At 44.5% G+C, this 17,711-nt stretch overlaps 1 protein-coding gene across 1 annotated transcript; it reads right to left on the bottom strand.

The window, feature by feature from the left end:
- Window positions 1-205: 205 nt before the first annotated feature.
- Window positions 206-17,244, bottom strand: LOC148518356 (protein kinase C delta type-like). Its single transcript, XM_088477446.1, has 9 exons — window positions 16,851-17,244; window positions 6,533-6,633; window positions 5,524-5,694; window positions 5,237-5,328; window positions 4,341-4,403; window positions 3,989-4,127; window positions 1,965-2,225; window positions 383-616; window positions 206-271 (listed from the first exon to the last, which is right to left on the bottom strand). The coding sequence occupies exons 1-9, from the start codon at window positions 17,242-17,244 to the stop codon at window positions 206-208; spliced, it is 1,521 nt and encodes a 506-aa protein (XP_088333572.1).
- Between the last annotated feature and the right edge of the window lie 467 nt (window positions 17,245-17,711).

Raw genomic sequence — 17,711 nt, 5'->3', positions numbered from 1 at the left:
TTACAGAGATTGAAGTATGGGGTACTCTATATTAAAATGCCAACAGAGATCTCATGAACAACCATGGCTGTGTATGAATCTAATAATTAAGACACTTTCATAGAGGAGCTGACTATAAAAACTCAAAGTTCAATATTATCATCAGCATCAATCAACTGATTTGCTGAGTGACAGACATGAGCCCTGAGATGTATAAGTCACCCTCTTAGAATTTACCTTCTTCATCCAGCGAGAAGTCTAAACTATTCCTGCTGGGAGGTGGTGACATAATCTGTTGAGCACATCCTCAGAGGTGACCTCAGAAGAATAGAAAAGAAAATGTGTTAAAATTATACTCTTAACTTATATAGAGAATATACACATAAAATATAAACATGAATACGAAAACCATCAGCCTGAAACCATCTCTTCGTTCCATAACCATCTTCCAGGTGTTAGGCCATCTCGCTCCATGCAGTTGGAAGGCTGGTGTTCTGGGGATGGTCCTCCAGTTGGAGCCCACATATGAGAACCCTCTGAACAGCTCCTGGTCCATTGAGCTCAGTGGTGTTATCTGAGCCTCTGCTGCTTCCATCTCCTCGATGTTACATCCTTGGGAGCTGTGTTCAATGGTGGGCTACAGAAAGAAGAGACAAATAAACATCCATGTACTAAAATCTGATTTCAAATTCACAAAAGCTAAAAGTGTTAGAAAAAAGTAAGATGTGGCATGTATCTATGGATCCGCTGATAGCATAGACTAGTGTAGTGTGGTTCTGCTCACTGGCCTCTCTATAAAGGGTGCGGGGTGTGCGGTGCATATATTGTAGGCTGCAAAGTCTACTGTGGCCTAAACTATACCAGGGCCAAAACTAGGATTTTTCCACCCGCGGGAAGGCAGTAATTTGGCCCCTCCCCCCAAAAAAATACAACAAAGAAATTTTTACGTGCAATGCATGTGTACTCCTGAAAAGGGTGTGTGGTTTCATGTATTACATTACGCCACACAGTAATGCCCACAACACATTATACCACAGTAATGTCCCTTACAACACATTATGCCACAGTAATGCACCTTAAACATTAAGCCACCTTAATACCCCTTACACATTATTCCACAGTAATGCCCCTTACACATTATGCCATAATAATGCCCTTTTACACATTATGCCACAGTAACACCCTTTACACTTTAACCCACCATAATGCACCTTACACATTTATGTCCCCCTTCCTTCCCCAAAGCCTCTCACCTTGTTCCCAGGATTTGAAGCCCCTCTACCTAAAATTTGGAGCTGCACGCCGCATTGGCAAGCTTGCTTTCCAGCTAAGGATTTGGGGCCACATGCCTGCATTGGCAGGTAACCTTCCGCAGCCCTTGAGAGACAGACACCACCATCATTCTAATGTGACACCGGTCACGGGCCAATCAGAACTTGCAGACCGGCAGCCACTACTGATTTGCAGCTGGTCCACGAGCTCTGATTGGCGCTACATGAGAATGATTGCAGCTCTGTGTCTCTGCAGGGCAGTGGACGGCTGCCTGCCAGTCCCGGCATGCGGCTCCAAACCCACACTAACAGCCAGGTGCCTAGGCTCCCGCTCAGCAGCCTGTTCTCAGTGCCCCCAAGACCAGCGTCAAGGGCACGTGCCCCCCTAGTAGCTGCCCTGACCATACACCCTGCACTCATGTTCAATACTCAGCTCTCCGGAGTTCCATGTTTGCAGTGGCTGGACTCAATATAATAATGTACATGAAATCACTTACTACATATGGGTGCAATGTGACTGCAGTTATTTCACTAGCTAAATAAAGCAAGTAATGCCACAGTGATCACCATGTAGATAGGTTGAGCGATGTCCTCTCATCATAAAATGATAGTTGACCTTCATCTTTTTATTATATATGTAAATGACCCTTATTATCTTTAAATGCATTAATTGTGAAAAACTGCTTTTTTTCCTATACTTACTAGGTCAGGGACATGTGGTGGTGGGAGTCTAAGGGCTTCCAGCGAGACCCAATCCATACGCTGGAACAAAGGATGCTGGCGGATGTTTCTGGTGACTTCCAAACGCCTGGATGGATTTTTACACAGGAGCTGCTTAACGATGTCTTTAGCCACAGCTTCTGCCTCGTGGAACCGTCTGGGATGGAAGCGACGGGTTCCGGTAATCATTTCATTAATGATGACACCAAATGAATACCAATCCACTCCAGCGTTGTACTCCTCTCCTGCCAGCATCTACCATAGAGAGAGATATTATAGCACATTGTTACTCTATCATTATCTACTATATGCCATGTGTCTGTGTCTCATTGGCACTAGTTCTTTGCTATTATCATCCCACCTCTTTCAGTAGGTAACACTTTGGGCAGCATTCTATAGCTGAGTCTTTGCCGCAAATTGCTTGAAGTGGCTAAAACCATCACAACCGTGACTAGGAATGGTCATATAGCGCTTTCTATTGATGGTCACCTTCCATGGTGCCATCAATGATAACCATCGATGGTGCAAAACAAAACATCTATGGAAAACCATTGATGGTTTGCCCCACTCGATGGCCACTGCTGCCTAGTAAATAATGGGTCGCGGGCCAATATAAAACATGGGGTGGGACTTAGCAGACTACCAGGGGGCGCAGCTAAGCTCCTTGTCTCTCTGTAGAAGAAATAAACATTGAGCTCCATTGGCTCTCTGCAATCGATAGCAAAACCGTCGCTCATCGGTAGTAAACCTTTAATGCTTGTTAAATATCGATGGCCATCCTTAGCCGTGACTTCCACGGACAGAACTCACAGTGAATCTGCCACTCAGTGATGTCAATAGGGAAGTGTGAGCAGTGTCATTGTGCAGGGCCCTTGGTATGGAACTGTCTCTGTCCCAGGCTCCTGTATTTGGCTTGCAGGGTGCCTGGTCACTAGCAACACACACCCTGCAGCCTGTAGAGCTGCCTGGAGTGTCATAACACCATGAAGTCACATATTCAGGGGCGGGGCTGGCACAGGGTGCCACAGAGTACTTCCCCAGCACTGCTTGCTCCTGCGTAGGCAGGTCAGTGATGCTCTTATTAAGAGTACAATAAAGGTGTGATGACACAGCTATGAACAGATGGAGGCCAGAATTATTATTTGGGGTAGGTCAGGGACATGTGCACATTCACTGATGATGATGATCACCAGCACTAGCGACCCACTTGTCAATGAATGATGGCGAATGCACCACTTATGCTGGCAGGACATATAGGGCCTGATTCTGAATTGGACGCAATGCCGATGGTCACAGAGTTGGGCAATGTTTTGCTACTGTGCTTACCCAAAAATCCTTAAAACTCCTACGGCGCATGTGTTACACAGTGTGTGCGCACAAAGACACTGATGAGCCGCACACCATCAGACATTTCTAGGAGAAGTGCTTGGCATTCCTGGGTGGTGACTGGGAGGTGGCTAAACAGATGCACAGAGATGGTCTGTCTTATGGGCATGTCAGTAACGTGTTTGTGTACATGGGTGCTCAATCACTCACAGCGAGGCCATACTTGTATAATCTGCACCTGCCATAGTGCTGGTATAAATTTCTATGGTGTGACCGATGGTGGTGACTACAGATGCACCAGGCAGTATTACAGCATCTACATATGCCCATAGTGACGTCTCAGTCCTTGCACACACAGATGTATACCAGGGAAGGGCTGTGCAGTGGCATTACATAGTATCACATACGGGCGATCACCAAAGACACAGACACGTCTGCTCCTACCTCTGACTTAGGCCCATAATGTTTTATTTGTGTGTGGTGTAACCATTTTTTCTCCATATGGAGAGTTTTTTCTATGTTTTAGAAAAGATTTTTACATTTTATGCCTAAAAGTGATGTATACACTGTATTTTGCAGTCAAAACAAATGGCAAAAAACATTGATTAATAATGTAATAAGTGTATGTGACATCTGCCAGGCATAAGCCGGAGCATATGCTGCTGATAGTAATAATATATTATACCCCTCACCTCTGGTGCCATATATCCAGGGGTTCCAGCATAGGCTGTGGCTGTCTGGTCACCAAAGATGTTATCGATTGCCAGGCCGAAATCAGCAATTTTCAGATGACCAGACTCTGCCATCAGGATGTTATCTGGCTTTAGGTCTCTATAAAGAAAGATTTATGATAAATGAGAACTGTTTTGCCTAGTGAGAAAAATATACTGTACATGAATTACTAGTAGTATTACAGGAGTCACATTTTGCAGACAGCGCCACCTAGTGATTACAGTGATTTCAGTTCTTACTTTAAGCGTAATAAGAAAGTGCACATCACTGTGACCTGATTTTGTATGAAATTGGAATTATTAGTATAATTACCGATGGATGACACCCTTAGAGTGCAGGTGTTGTACACCACATGTGATCTCAGCTGCGTAGAATCTTAAAGAGAAGAAATGATTGTAACTTGTTGACATTAGAAAAAGGTAGAAAACCTGATATCCCCACTTACCCCCTCATGTCATAACACTGCCCCTGTCACATGACACCCTGTTATCACTGACACATTCTCACAACTATGCCCCCACATGATCAGCACATTGACATATATGCAAGACATTCCATGATCTAATAGGCCATATGTTAGCAGGGCTATCAAGACAATGGTGGGACCAGGAGATATATAGGGGGTGTGGTCAAATCCCCTGCAAATAATTAGTGGAAAATACTATGTGCACCTGCAAAGGGGGGTGTTTATCCCCCTCGAAAGCTGGCCCAGGCACCCTGCCAAGCCCCTCAAACAAGTCCAGGCCCCGGTAATTAGTATCTGCTCCCCCTTCTCTCTGTGCCCCTGCATGTTATTCTATCCATACTCACATTCCACATAAAGACCAAATTAAGGTGATCAGACCGTACCTTAATGAAAAGATTACATTGAACATTTGCCATTCCCTGGAGAGGATGGCCAAGGTGTATGGGATGGGGGCATGTACATTAAAGTCTGTATTTTATTTAAGTCTAACTCCTTTCAATGCAGATGTAATGCAGCTCAAAACCGAGTATTATTATCTTAAACAAGCTCTATTGATAAGGACAAGGTACCCCAGTAATGTTAGCTGCTGGGCCATCTAGCATCCCAGCTTTGGGTAAATGTGTAGGGGTAGGAAATATTAAGGGGAACTTAGAAAAGGAGTACAACTGTTATACTGTCCCTATCTCTGCACACCCTGTTACAGTTCATTTCAGTACATGTCTGTTGTATTTGAGGTGCTTACGTTGCGCTGGTGATGTCCAAGCGGCCTTTCCTCTGCAGGAACTGGTATAAGTCCCCGCCACTCGCGTATTCCAGACCCAGAAATAGATGGTTCTGTTTGATTGGACACATACAATAGTCATATAATACATTTTATTAGGAGAACATTGCAACAACTCCAAGTGAGCGTACTGGCTCATAGTAACATTATTACCCAAGAAGAGATGAATCCTGTATTTATGATAAATGTGTAAATATAAATAAAGAATCCCAGCTAATGATCCTTGTCTAATAAGAAATACACTGTACCGTGGTCTGGAAGGCAAGGTGACCATGGATGAGGAAGGCACTACCAGACGCAACCTCTAGCACCCTGCGCTCCACAAACACCAGCTCCGGGTCCTTCAATAGCAGCTCTCTCTTCTTGATGACCTTCACTGCCAGTCGCTGACCAGTCAGAGAGTCCTCAGCCAGCAGGACCTACAGGTGATAGAGGCATACACACACAATCATATTTCTACTTATATTTTATTACCTCCATACGCATCCAGGTAGCTCCATGTCTTTAGAGGTTAGCGGTATATTGTATTTCCAGTGTCATTAAAGTAAAAAAAAATGTAATTTTTAGATATTATTTGATTCTATAACAGAGTAGACTGTGGATGATGTTTCTGTAAATGACAATGGTAATACGCAGTCAGCCAGCACAGGAGTAAGGCCTACCTGGCTACTTTCCTGGAATGAGACTCTAGAATATTCCCAGATTAATGATGTGACTGAGGGGAATAGTGCCATTAAGTCCTGCCCCCACTGCAGGGCCGGATTAAGGGGGGAGCGACAGGGGTGGTCGTCCCTGGGCCCCACACACGGAGGGGCCCCCACACAGGATTAGTGTGACCCTGCCGAGAACAGGTGTCCAGTGACAGTGCCGCTGCATACAGCTCAGAGCGGCTCCTGAGTCTTCTTCTCACCGGCGCCACGTGACACATTACGTCTGTGACGCGGATTGGAGGACCAGGCAGCAACTCTGCTGGGAGGAGGTCACGCCCGCACGCCATCACTCAGATAAGTCAGCGGCAGAGTCTTTGGGGGTAGGAGGGCAGAAGGCTTAAGGGGAAGCTCCGTGTGGCTTGAAGGGGCCCCCGCAATTTATGGGGCCCCCACAAGCCTTAATCTGGCCCTGCCCCACTGCTTTATGGTGATGCTTAATGACGTACATGGAGTGACAATGATAATATATTCATGATGCCTCCTTTACTACAATGTCTGAGTCACACAGTTGTTACCTGAGTTATGTAACCACAGTCACATGACTTACCTTCCCAAAGCTGCCCTGGCCCAGTATATGGCAGAAGGACAGCCTCTTGATGTATGTAGAGACTGTTTCACCAGGAGCAGCTTCCTGAACACCACTTCCTCCTTATAGGGATAAAAAAGTGAACAATGTAACATTTACTATTCAGAGTTAGGGCTCTATAATCATTCATTTTACTAAAATTAAGTGAAAAAGGGTGTTTTCACACCCTTTTCACATTATTTTAGTTTCACCTAAAGTTACTACAGGGCAATTGGAGTAGTATTCGTAAAATTCTACTCCAACCCCTACGTATCACTTATTTTTAGTAATCAGATCGCATTTCCCATAATTGGAATGGGAAATGCGATCTGTGTGCAAGTTACTAAAAATAAATTGTGAAAAATATACCTGGGGAGGCCCTGTGATAATAACGTCACCTGGAGGTGGCGTTATCCAGGGTCTCCCCGGTTACCGGACTCCAGCTCCGCTCTAACATACAGCGCAGAGCCCGGAGTCGGCCCCAGTGTTCAGCTATGTGGTCTAAACAGACCACACGCTGATACACTGCAAAAAAAAAAAGTAATAAAAAAATTTACTTACCTAAAACCGGTGTTCAGGGCTCCGGTGATGTCCTCCCTCCGGTCAGCTGGTCTCCCTTACTGCACTGTGGCCCGGTCATCAGGTGACCCGGTCCCAGGGCAGTATGGGATGTCAGCTGACCGGAGTAGTATCACACTACAATCTGCATTCCCAATGCGGATTGTAGTAAATAGAGCCCTTAGAGGCACATGTAAAATGTATGTACATTATTGTATTGTATTACACTATTATGTAACTGTAATGCAGTCAGAATACTGTTGTGTGCAGAGAGAGTACATAAACTCAGCCATACAGAGGAAAGTGGGTCATTAATTGCTACTGTTGGAAAAATGGTCAGGGATGGGCTGTGGAGTGGTATTTGCACCTCAGGTTGGTGTCATATTGCATCACCTTGTGCCGGTCAGTTGCTTAATATTATTTGTATAATAGCTGGATGGGCTGACCATCAGTGTATCTGGGATATCCTCAGTGGGCCCCATTGCTTAACCATTTAATTGGCTAATATTTTCCAAAAATTACCCCAAAATTGTTGATTTTTTTAAATGATCAAATTATGTAAATAACTATTTACACCTGATTTGGTAAAACGCAATTAATAAATATGTAGATTATTAATGACATTATATTGAATAAGGGTAATAGTTCTTACTTACATAATTTGATTATTTAATAAATCAATAATTTTTGGAACAATTTAGAAGAAGAGTTTTATACAGGTAAAAAAACCTTTATAGTGATATATAGTGTGAGTGTATATATATATATATATATATATATATATATATATATACCATTTTCATAACTGTATAAAACATAATTTTACTTACACTTATCAGCCCTGTAAAAGGCCAGCAGCAGCAGTGAGTGGGCAATCCTGCGGGGCTGGCCAGGTGAGCAGTGCATGTAAATGGGGAGAGACGAGAATACACAGCATCCCTGAGCCCCTTGAGCTCAGGCTGCAGGAAGACTGTTTTAAAGCAGGGGACTGAGCTATTAATTTTATTATTATTCTGTGGGCTAGTAATTTAATGTTATTGGATAGAGGACTGGGCTATTTATTAGTGTGGAGATATTATTTCATGTAATGGAGATGTGGGCTGGGCTATTAATTTATTGGTGTGGTGGGGTAGTCATTTAGCAGTGGATGGGAACTGTTCATTTAATGATGACGGATATTAATATAATAGTGGCATCTTGGCAATGTCTATTAATTTAAGGTGGGGATGAGGGTTATTTATTAAATATTGATGTTATTATGGGCTTTATAGGATGGAAGTTATATTTATTTATTGGGGATGGCTACATGGGATCAACAGTGGTTATGTTTATTATGTTGATCCTAGAATGGGAGATGTGAAATGACTGAGCAGTGAGCGCTGTATACCGTGATCACTCGCACCGCCGGTATTCTGTGCTGACTGCCCCAAGTCCTGACAATGCGCCTCTGCTGCTGCGCAGCCTACCCTCTTCTCTAGTGCTCAGGTTCCACACTGTACACTTAGCGTTCCCGCTAGGCTGTTTTAGTGGGGCGCGGCGCCCTGCCCTCCTTCTGGAAGGCAAAAAGCGCTCTGCCCTCCAGAAGGATGGCAAAAAGCGCCCAGCCCTAACAGCCTGCGGGAGCCATCTTCACCCGCGGGTCGCAGTGTCCTGTGGGTGAAGAAATGTGCGGTGACCCGGTCATCCCCGGAGAATAGATGCATGCGTCCGGCATCTATTCTCACTGTCCTTAGAGCTTGGGGGCTGCCCGACGTGTCCGTAAGTGCCGGGCACACCCCCAAGTGTGACGAAAAGGGGACGCGTCTTATAGACACGCCCCCTTTTCAATGACCACGCCCCCTTCTCGGTCGCGCACGTGCCTGCAGCGCGCGCACTGACGTGTCCTCTCTAGCTCCGGCGCCCTGCCTTGCGCCGGAGCTAGAGTGAACACTATACACTTGAATTATTAATTATACGTATGTTAAATTATACTGCACAGGACTATGATGTATTTTCTACAATGCATTGCTGTTATTAATCTTGTACATTATCTTGCATGCATTAGCAGTATTTACTATATAGATTCTTTAAGGGACCCAGACCATGCACTCTTAATGGTTAGCCAAGCCTCTGTGGAGGCTGGCCATGACCCCAAATATGGGCCCCTATCACTACATTTCCTCGGTGGGCCCTTCATGCTCCAGTCCGAGACTGCCCAATGGTAAAAAATATAACACATATAACTTTGACAAGGTAGATCAGCCCCCATCAGCACTGGGCCCTAAAGCAGGTGTACCCCTTGCACCTATTGTAGTTAGTAGGGATTAGGGATTAGCACAAGATGAGAAGTCAAGGCTAAAGCAACATGCAGGGCTGGCACGAGGCATGTTTAACCATTGCAGTCGAACAGGGGCGCCACCCCATTGAGGGCGTACCCCTGCCAACCTTCCCGATTTTCAGAGGGACAGTCCCGTTTTTTGGGCACTGCCCTGCTGTTTCACCCGCGGGCCGAAGTGTACTGCTGGTGGTCGGGAGGTTGGGCACTCCCACCGCCGCAGCTGTGCCAGCCCCATAGAAAAGTAATGGACAGTTCAGTGCAGGAAGAGGGCTGGGGGCAGCCCAGCTACTGAAGGAGTGCTGGGCTTGCCCCCAGCCTGATGTTAAATGGGAGACGTGCTATACAGGCATGTCCCCAATTAGCGTCACTTAGGGGGCATGGTCTATGATAATATAGGCCACGCCTCATTTTTGGACGCTCACGACTTCACCGAGTGTAGGGTGAGGGGCATCGTATTCCCTCTCCACACAGGGCGTGACTCCTCCTAGAGCCAGCCCTGGTAACATGCAATAGTATGTGGAGTTGCAGCAACTCAAGGGGGAGCATATTACAGTAAACAGACCTAAATACATAAAAAACGCTATAAAGTATTCATTTATACCCCAAGTATTTCATTAATGTAGAGGTGAGATTGTATGCTGTGCTCCATTTTGTTGTGGCTAAAGGGTATTATCATTTAAAATACTCCCTGGAACTACAATGAAACATCTTACAATGGAATTGTTTCCTCTATGAGTAACAAGTAGACATAGCTTATTAGGAGCATCTCCACATAATTGTGGGCTATGCAGGGATTGTGCATATGTGTAAATATACCTGTATATTCAGGAGGATCTCTTGCACCAGGGAAAGGGCTGACGCAAGTGAGAACTAAAAATAATGACAGCTATGAAGCCAAGCGTACAGATTGTAGCAGTCCAGTCCCAAGGATGCATACAACTCAGCGTGTGGGTGATATCTGTATTTAGGGCCTGATTCATTACAGATCACTATTGTGATCGCAGCTGCGATTATGCATGCAGTTCTGCTGCGAAATATGCTAATGTTTGTAACCACTCAGCCAGCATAGAGACGCCCACTACCGCTTTCTCACATCCGTAATACCTCTCAGTCCTGCGTATAAATTGGTAACAATGAGTAACATCGACCCCTCACACAGAATTACAGCAGGTCTGACCTGTCTCAGGAATTGAAACATACAGATCACAGGTGCACAACCCCAAATTACTAATTATATATAAATACATTTGCAATCAAATTTTGCAATTGATAGAGGTTTTTAGCATAATCATGGCCAAGGTTATGGGCCTACCCACCATATCCAGGTAACCTCTTTAGGGTAGGTCCCTAACATACTAGGGGTCAAATCCAGAGCGCAGGACACCCCCAAACTAGCCCAGCTAAGCCGCCCTAGGGCACCACCATAATAGGAAAAGTGAAGTGTAAAAGAAATAGTTAAGAGCAGCCACAGCTGCATATATATATATTCAGGGTGTGCAGTCCAGGAATCTTTCCTATATACTGAATCTTTCCTGTCTCAGGAATTGCAGGTTCCGTTGCATGCAGTGAGTACTCAGGCTGCATATGTTGTCACAGTAGCTAATGTATGCACACCCATGTAATGGCGTTCAAACGGACAGGCACGCCTGGGTTTCTCCTACCACTCCCTCGTCACCACCCCCAAACACTGACATCCCATCACTCACTCTGCGATGGCTTTCTATCTGCGTGTGTAAATGCAATGCTAACCTTCGCATGTGCAGTGCGGTGCATACGCATGCGCAGTATGAACCATTGACCGATATGCGTATGCAGTTGCAATTGCGATCCATGCTGTTTCAGGCCCTTAGTTCCATATATGCAATGCTGGAGCTATTATGGCCAACTCGCATTGCACTCTGCATTTAAAACCAGACTCATGATCATTATCCAGCTGCATGCAGTCAGCTGTTATCATGCTTGTAATTAACTAGTTTATTTAAGGTGGTAAAAGATTATGGTTTTACAGATGCAGCAAAGTTTGTTGCAGGAACAGAATGTATTATGTAATTTATTCATATAACCCGGGTTACTGACAGCTTAACTCAGACCCTCCAATGCATACTTGTCTACTCTCCCGGGACTCTCCCGATAATCGGGTGCTGCTCCCGGCACCCCGCAAGACTAGGCAAGTCCCCCGGAATGGCCTCCGGCACCTCGCAAACCCGCAAAAGTGGGCGGTCCGGGGGTGCGATGGCGCGATTCACACTGAATCTTGTCATCATAGCCCCGCCCCCTGCCTTATAATGCCAGTAATATTGGCATTCTAAAGTGGGGGGTGGGGCCACTATGATGCGATCGCATCGGCACGCCCCCGCTCCGCCTACCTGAACCGCCTCCATCCTCCCTGCTGGATGGACCTGGCAGCCCCCTCCCGAAGCCCCCTGCAGAAAAGTCGGTAAGTATGCTCCAACATGGCCATTCCATTAGGAATAAAATGCTCTGCTCCTGGACTTCCCTCTTAATTTATGATTGCAGACACCTGTGCTGAAACACCTATCTCATCAATTACCTAGTTCAGCACAGGTGACTGCAATCATACATTAGGTGGGACCCAAGGAGCAGAGCATTTTGTATCTAATGGAATGGGTCTTGTTAACTGTGATTCAAGATATCAGAGGTTTAGTTGTGACAAACCATTTACTGCACTAAATCCTGCCCCATATGTAAATAACTGGATAAAACCACATACTCTTCAGCAGTAAACATGTACCTATTGTAGTCAGCTGTAAGGTGCCCATGCAGGAGAGCACAATCTCTTTCTCATAGTAATTATGCCTGCTGCCCCTTTAAATTAAGCATCCTATTTCCATAGCCATGTAACAGCACTGGGTGTGGTTATCATTATCTAGTCCCCTATGCCCGATATCCCCTAACAATGCATGATAAAAGGGAAATGCTGCATTTTCTATCTAGAAGGAGTAATCACCCCCTCCCCCCGACACATAGTGATTGCATTATGGCTGGTGGGGCAATTTAAGGCTAGGTGGTGCTAAGCAGCTGCAGAGGTGAGAGGACTGCACATGAATAACAGGTATAAATCACATACCTACAGTATAACCTAAGGCCATCAGGCTGAGGGGGAGGATATACAGATTGAGGGGACATGACAGCAGAAAACAAGCTACAGAAGGTCACTAAGGGTATATCTTCAGTTGAGCCATGGGCAGGGCCACCAACAGAAATCTTGGGGCCTGGTACACTGATATATCTGGGGGCCCCCCTCGACCCCCCTCATCCACACATATCTCCCCTGCATTTTCCAAAACACATGTTACAGCTATACATTGAACAGAGATACCCCCATATATATATATTAGCTATACACTGAACAGATGGCCTGATTCAGAGCCGGCCGTGTTTTTTTTTTTACGAGGCGGCCTCGTGGACGCTCGCATAGCTGTGGGTTACCACCCACAGCTTATGCGAGCGTCCATGATGATGGTCACGATGGTCAAGACCATCACGACCATCGGGCTTGCGAAGAGACCCTTGTGGTAGGGTCTCATCTGCCGCAAGCCATGGAGTGGCTATCAGAGCCATAATCACTCCCACTGACATCACTAGTGATGTCAGTGGGGTCGGACCCAGACGGTAGGCGTTCCCATGGGAACACCTCTGTCTGGGCAGACACGCCCCCGGCAACCCACCAAAGGGGGCATGCTGTCAATCACCATCGACAGCACGCCCCCTTTGGTGAGAGACCCATAACGACGGCTACCCCATCGTTATTCGGGTCTCGCGCATGCGCACGACGCATGCGCATTTGGGAAACATCGACCCGCTTGTGAGCGCTCAGCGCTCGTGAGCGGGTCTGAATGAGACCCAGAGATACCCCCATACATATTACAGAGACAATCAGCCTTTGTCACCCCTGTATTGCCACATAATGCCAACACCACTACTGCAAGTCATATGTTGTAGAAGTAACCACATTATCATCTATAACTTGCCCAGGACCCCACGATAGACAGATAGATAGATAGATAGATAGATAGATAGATAGATAGATAGATATGAGATAGAGAGATAAATATGATATAGGAGACAGATAGATAGATGTGACATAGAGAGATAAATATGATATAGGAGACAGATAGATAGATGTGACATAGAGAGATAAATATGATATAGGAGACATAGATAAATAGATGAGACAGATATGAGATAGATAGATCGATCGATAGATGTGACATAGATAGATAGATGCATACCTCCCAACATTCTAACTTAGCTAGGTGTCTATGGAAAATGGGAAAGAGCCTTGCGACTTCCCCCATTTTCGTCACTTTGGGGGACGTGCTTGGGGAGAGCGGTTTGTGCTCTCCCCAACTTCCCCCCCACCGCGGGACACAGGTGGGACAGCGGGACAGTCCCAGAAAAACGGGGTATATCCCGCATCCAGTTGGGAGGTATGTAGATGTGATATAGATAGATATGAGATAGATAGATAAATATGAGATAGATAGATCGATCGATAGATACTGTAGATAGATAAATATGAGATAGATAGAGTAGATACTGTAGATAGATAGATATGAGATAGATAGATAGATAGATAGATAGATAGATAGATAGATAGATAGATAGATATGAAATAGATAGATAGATAGATAGAGTAGATACTGTAGATAGATATGAGATAGATAGATAGATAGTTAGATAGATAGATAGATAGATAGATAGATAGATAGATAGATATGAGATAGATAGATAGATCGATCGATAAATACTATAGATAGATAAATATGAGATAGAGTAGATACTGTAGATAGATAGCTATGAGATAGACAGATAGATATTAGATAGATAGATTTGAGATAGATAGCTAGATATGAGATAGATATTAGATAGATAGATAGATAGATATGAGATAGATAGACCATTTTAAAGCCACCCTCTGCTTACACCCATTTTTTTTATATTATATATATTTGGCAGTAGCAGCACAGCGTTTTTGTTTTAAATAATATCCCATAATATTCTATATGTAAATCCAATGCAAAACTAATTAAATTGATTTAGCTTACCGCATCTCACAGTTAGTGCATGTTTCAGTCAGCTGCTGCGTTGCCATTCAGTGACTGTCAGATGCTATGGACTGCCAGCCAGGGAAGGTCAGGTGTCATAGATTAGTGTCATAGATAGGATTCTGTAGTGTGGAGGGACTGGAGTGGTGGTGCTGCAGGGCTGCATATGGACAGTGCATATGGATTAGTTTTGCTTTGGACACCATTACTGGGGGGGGGCTACTACTGGGGGCACCATTACTGGGGGGGCTACTACTGGAGACACCATTACTGGGGGGGAGCTACTACTACTGGGGACACCATTACTGGGGGGGACCTACTACTACTGGGGGCACCATTACTGGGGTGGAGCTACTACTACTGGGGGCACCATTACTGGGGGGAGCTACTACTACTGGGGGCACCATTGCTCGGGGGGAGCTACTACTACTGGGGACACCATTACTGGGGGGAGCTACTACTACTGGGGACACCATTACTGGGGGGGAGTTACTACTAGGGGTGCTACTACTGGGGGCACTGCATCGTGAGGGGGAACCTCTACTGGGGACTACTACTGGGGGGAAACTACTACTGGGGGCACTATATGAGGGGCTTACTACTAGGGGACCACTACTGGGGGCACTAAACATGGAGAACCACTACAGGGGGCCCTGTATAGGGGACACTGGATAGGGGGGATCGCTGCTGGGGGCCTGCATTAGGGGGACCACTACTGGGGGCACTGAATAAGGGGGACCACTACTGGGGGCATTGCATACTGGGGGTACTGTATAAGGGGAACTAATGGGGGGCTGCTTAAGGGGGACCACTACTGGGGGTACTGTAAAAGGGGCACTACTATGGGCCTGCATAAGAGGGACCACAACTGGGACATTGTATACTGGGGCTACTGTATAAGGGGCACTACTGGGGTTAAGGTGCATATGGAAAGGAACGGTCAGAGTGACAATAAAGGGGTGTGTCATGTTGACACGCCCCATTTTTAAGTGACCACACCCATTTTTCTGCCATTTTTAGCCTTCCCAGTGCTTCTCTGGCTTGAATACATACTGCTTATCTTCCTAACATGCTCCTCTGTCTCCAAATTGGAGTTTCTATAGAGGAGTGTATAAAGAGGCGCAATATGAAAAAGCTCAGGGATGAGCTATATATATATATATATATATATATATATGTATATATATATATATATATATATATGCATTTTTTACAAATCTGTGTCATTATACTGCTGGGAACGGCTACAGGGACTGATTGTACAAGATCCCTCTACCCTGGTTGTTTTCAGGCTGAAAGAAGGATTTTTCTTCATATGACGCTATTCTGAGATGATATTATATAAAATAAGCGTCTACACCTTTATTTAATGTTTTGATGCTTGATGAGTTGCAAAAATGTTAAAGAGCTGTAGGGAGCTGGCTTCCGCTCTACAGTGTGATACTATGCGAGCTGGTATTAATGGAGAAGATAATTGCGTTATATTCTCTGGTAACACTTTGCTGTATAGTGGGAATAGTACTGAAAAATGTGGTAACACTCATATCCGCATTGTTTAGTAGAAATGTGTTTGCTGAATAGAGCCCCAACTGTGATATTTTTAGGAAAAGCAACAGAGATCATTATCTGCATAAAAAAAGACTAATAACAGACAGTCCCAGGTAGTCCCTTGAACAGCAAAGTACATTTTTTGTATTTATTAATGCATATGTTTATCCATATAAAATTTATAAATTAAGGTTGTTTATTGATTAATGCACATTTCATCACTGTAGTTCTTTTTCATAGAATATATGAAACTCTTTTTCTTTATATACTACACTTTAGCATTAAGCAAGTTCTCGTTGGAATTACCACAACCCCACTAATGGCAGTATATCACCTCACTAGTGGTTGGCCTTACCCCTAAGTGGGACCCATGATTACATTCCCTTTAGGGGCAGTAGATGTAGTCTTGGACCATGCTAACTTGAGCAAACAGTTAGAGACCCAAGAGATGGAAAATAACAGATAAAGAAGACTTATAGCCAAATTAAACACATATTTCTAATTATTTTCATAATTTCAGCTGCAAATCCTGATATTGTTATACTGCATGTGATGGCCATAAATGATTACCTCAGAAAATTGAATAATTACTTCATAAAGGTTATCATATTTACCACCAGTTCCACTATTTATAAAGGCAAAAAGTATATAATTTGTCGGATGTGTGATTCTCATAGGAAATGGGTGTGGTAATTGTGGATAATGGGAGTGGCCTAAACTGTCCAGATTGTTTTTGTTGTTTTCTTGTAAGGTTTGTATTATTCCAAGTCTACTGGTTGTCATGTCTTATACATTGATACGGCCATACCTGCTCGTTCCTGTCTCCTTCTAGAGTCACCAAAGTGAATGACCTCCCCAGATGTTTTCCTTCTCTTCCTGTCTGCAATCATTCCACTGTCTATGCCAATTTCTTCTATCTGATCCTCTCTCTTCCTCCTCTTATCACTCTTGTGGTTGGTATTATCCATAGAAAAAAATTTCTGGCTCCCATCATCAGAGCTGTTTTTCACATGCAGGCACTTCTTCCTTCCTTTCTTGCGAGACTCGGTGGAAATCCTCTTTCTGGCCTTCTTGATGGACCAAGACTCTTCCAAACTGTCAGATATCTTTCTTTTCTTCAAAGCCATCATCTTCTTTCTTCTCTTGTAGATAGAAAACTCCTCATCCTCTGAGCTCCTGGCTTCCTCCAGATGCGACGCCATCCTGCCGACAGTCCAACTGTCTCTGACTCCCAACTGCCACTCAGAGTTTTGAAAGTAAACAGCAGCAGGTGATCATGTGACAGCAGCATGGAAGCTGATGATGGCACCAGCTATGCTTTACCAGACAGCCCACCACCATAGATGATGCCCATTTCATGTAGCTAACTTGTAGCTGATACTGTTACTTCTCCTATTACAATCAATTGATGTTGACAAATGCTTGAAGTTACAAATCAGAGTAATTAAAAAAAAACATTAATTCATATACATTTTTGAGTTTGGAAGAGGGCCTCTGTGGCATCACTGACAAATCTCCTTGCTGGACTGACGCAGATGGTGTATCGCTTGTATCTTTTATCATGGATGCTGTTTCATGCTGATTAACTATAGAAGGCTAGCTTGTATTGTAAAGAATTTAACCTTTCAGACCTAGAAATTTAATAAATTATAGAGGCTTTAGTAGAAGT

Source organism: Taudactylus pleione, unplaced genomic scaffold, assembly GCF_031769625.1.
Source record: "Taudactylus pleione unplaced genomic scaffold, aTauple2 ptg000201l, whole genome shotgun sequence".
NCBI classification, from domain to species: Eukaryota; Metazoa; Chordata; class Amphibia; order Anura; family Myobatrachidae; genus Taudactylus; species Taudactylus pleione.
This window is presented reverse-complemented; position numbering and strand designations above follow the sequence as displayed.

Coding starts and splice junctions, on each gene's coding strand:
- LOC148518356 (XM_088477446.1), bottom strand. CDS start 17,244: ATGGCGTCGCATCTGGAGGAAGCCAGGAGCTCAGAGGATGAGGAGTTT. Junction 6,634..16,850: donor AAGGAGACAGGAACGAGCAG/GTATGGCCGTAT, acceptor TATCCCTATAAG/GAGGAAGTGGTGTTCAGGAA. Junction 5,329..5,523: donor ACCTTGCCTTCCAGACCACG/GTACAGTGTATT, acceptor CCAATCAAACAG/AACCATCTATTTCTGGGTCT.